We start from the raw sequence: 1,474 nt of genomic DNA, 5'->3' as shown, positions 1-1,474 counted from the left end.
CCTCCACACATAATCAGCCAGAGGAGGAGCAGATCCGATGGCGCTTACAGCAAAAGGTGGGGGATGGAAAAAATACCGAAAGACGAAAGAGACTAATATAGCCACAGCACCACCAGCAAGAATTCCAAACCCTTGCATGGCAAATACTGCAGCTATAAAAGAACCCCTAGTTTTCTTGTTAGAGTACTCAGCCATGATTGTTGCAGAGAGTGGATAATCTCCACCAATGCCGAACCCAAGCCAAAACCTGAAGAAGCATAGCGTAGCCACCACTGCCTCAGGTGAGTGACCAAAGGAGAGACCCGATGCAATAGAGCAACCAACCATAAGCATCAAAGTTATGCCATAGACTCGCTTTCGACCCATCTTGTCACCAAGCCACCCGAAGAAGAGTTGCCCAGCTAAAGTTCCACAGAATGCGACTCCATTTACAGCAGAAGCAACATTAGGAGGAAGACTACCGGGTTTTGATGAACCTTCAACCTGGTAATATAAGCGACCAAGGAGCTTGGTGACAAGAGAAATGCAGAAGAGATCATAGGAATCAGTAAAGAACCCCATCCCAGCTATTACCACTGCAATAAAGTGGTATAGCTGAGTTTTTGCTTGATCCACAAGGTTAAGAACTTGAAGTTGGTCTCTGGCCATGGCTGTGACTCAAAAGTTTTCTCTGAAATTACTTTGAGCCTGAGACTAGTTGGGAGGTGTGTGTTTGTTTATATGAGAAATGAAACCAAGGCAGTGTGTTTGAAATCTTAATAGAATACGTGAATCACTGAGAATAAAAAGAGTTAGTAGAAATCTACTTGACTATGGAATATATCTAAGAATAAACTTCTAAGTTACTTGACTTCCGAGAATATATCATTTAAATTTTAAAGTTTATCAATTTTAAATTAGTTTTCTCTATCGTTTTCTAGTTTCTAAAAAAGAAAATGGTTTACCTGATAAGTAAATTTTAAATTTTAAATTTTTTAAAAATCATCTATAAGCTACACACTGTCACCCTCTGAATCTAACTTTAATTATTTAAGTCTCAAAAAAAATAGTCTCACTAAAAATCTTGATTGACCAAGTTCAAAAAAGAAAGTAAAAAATTCCTTCCTGACACAACGTTCATGTATAACAATAACTAGTCGCTAACCCATACGATGCACGAGAAAATTATTAACTATGAAAAAAAACTAACAATGAATGAAGAATTTAAGTTATCACTTATGCAATGTTGTTGACAGTGCTAAACAGCTTTAAAAATCCGAGACAAACCCATGGAATGGATTTGAAATTTGTTCACAAAGAAAGAAAGCCTTATGTGAAAAAACATATTAAATTAGTATAAATAAAAAAATTAACTAAAATAGTCCAACTTAAAAGGTTTCAAATAATAATAGTCCAATTCAAAATATAAATAAATATATTAAATTAGTACAAATAGAAAAATTAATAAAAATAGTCCAATTTAATATAGAGACAT

At 35.1% G+C, this 1,474-nt stretch overlaps 1 protein-coding gene across 1 annotated transcript; it reads right to left on the bottom strand.

Annotated features, from left to right (window-relative positions):
* Window positions 1–6: 6 nt before the first annotated feature.
* LOC112033285 (inorganic phosphate transporter 1-4) lies at window positions 7–666 on the bottom strand (the record flags this gene model as incomplete). The annotated part of the gene is made up of 1 exon (XM_024066057.2): window positions 7–666. A coding segment is annotated over exon 1 (642 nt), but the record flags the coding sequence as incomplete, so codon positions are not given.
* Window positions 667–1,474: the final 808 nt, after the last annotated feature.

The sequence above is a fragment of the Quercus suber genome, unplaced genomic scaffold, assembly GCF_002906115.3.
Source record: "Quercus suber isolate HL8 unplaced genomic scaffold, Cork oak 2.0 scaffold_498, whole genome shotgun sequence".
Taxonomy (NCBI): domain Eukaryota; kingdom Viridiplantae; phylum Streptophyta; class Magnoliopsida; order Fagales; family Fagaceae; genus Quercus; species Quercus suber.
This window is presented reverse-complemented; position numbering and strand designations above follow the sequence as displayed.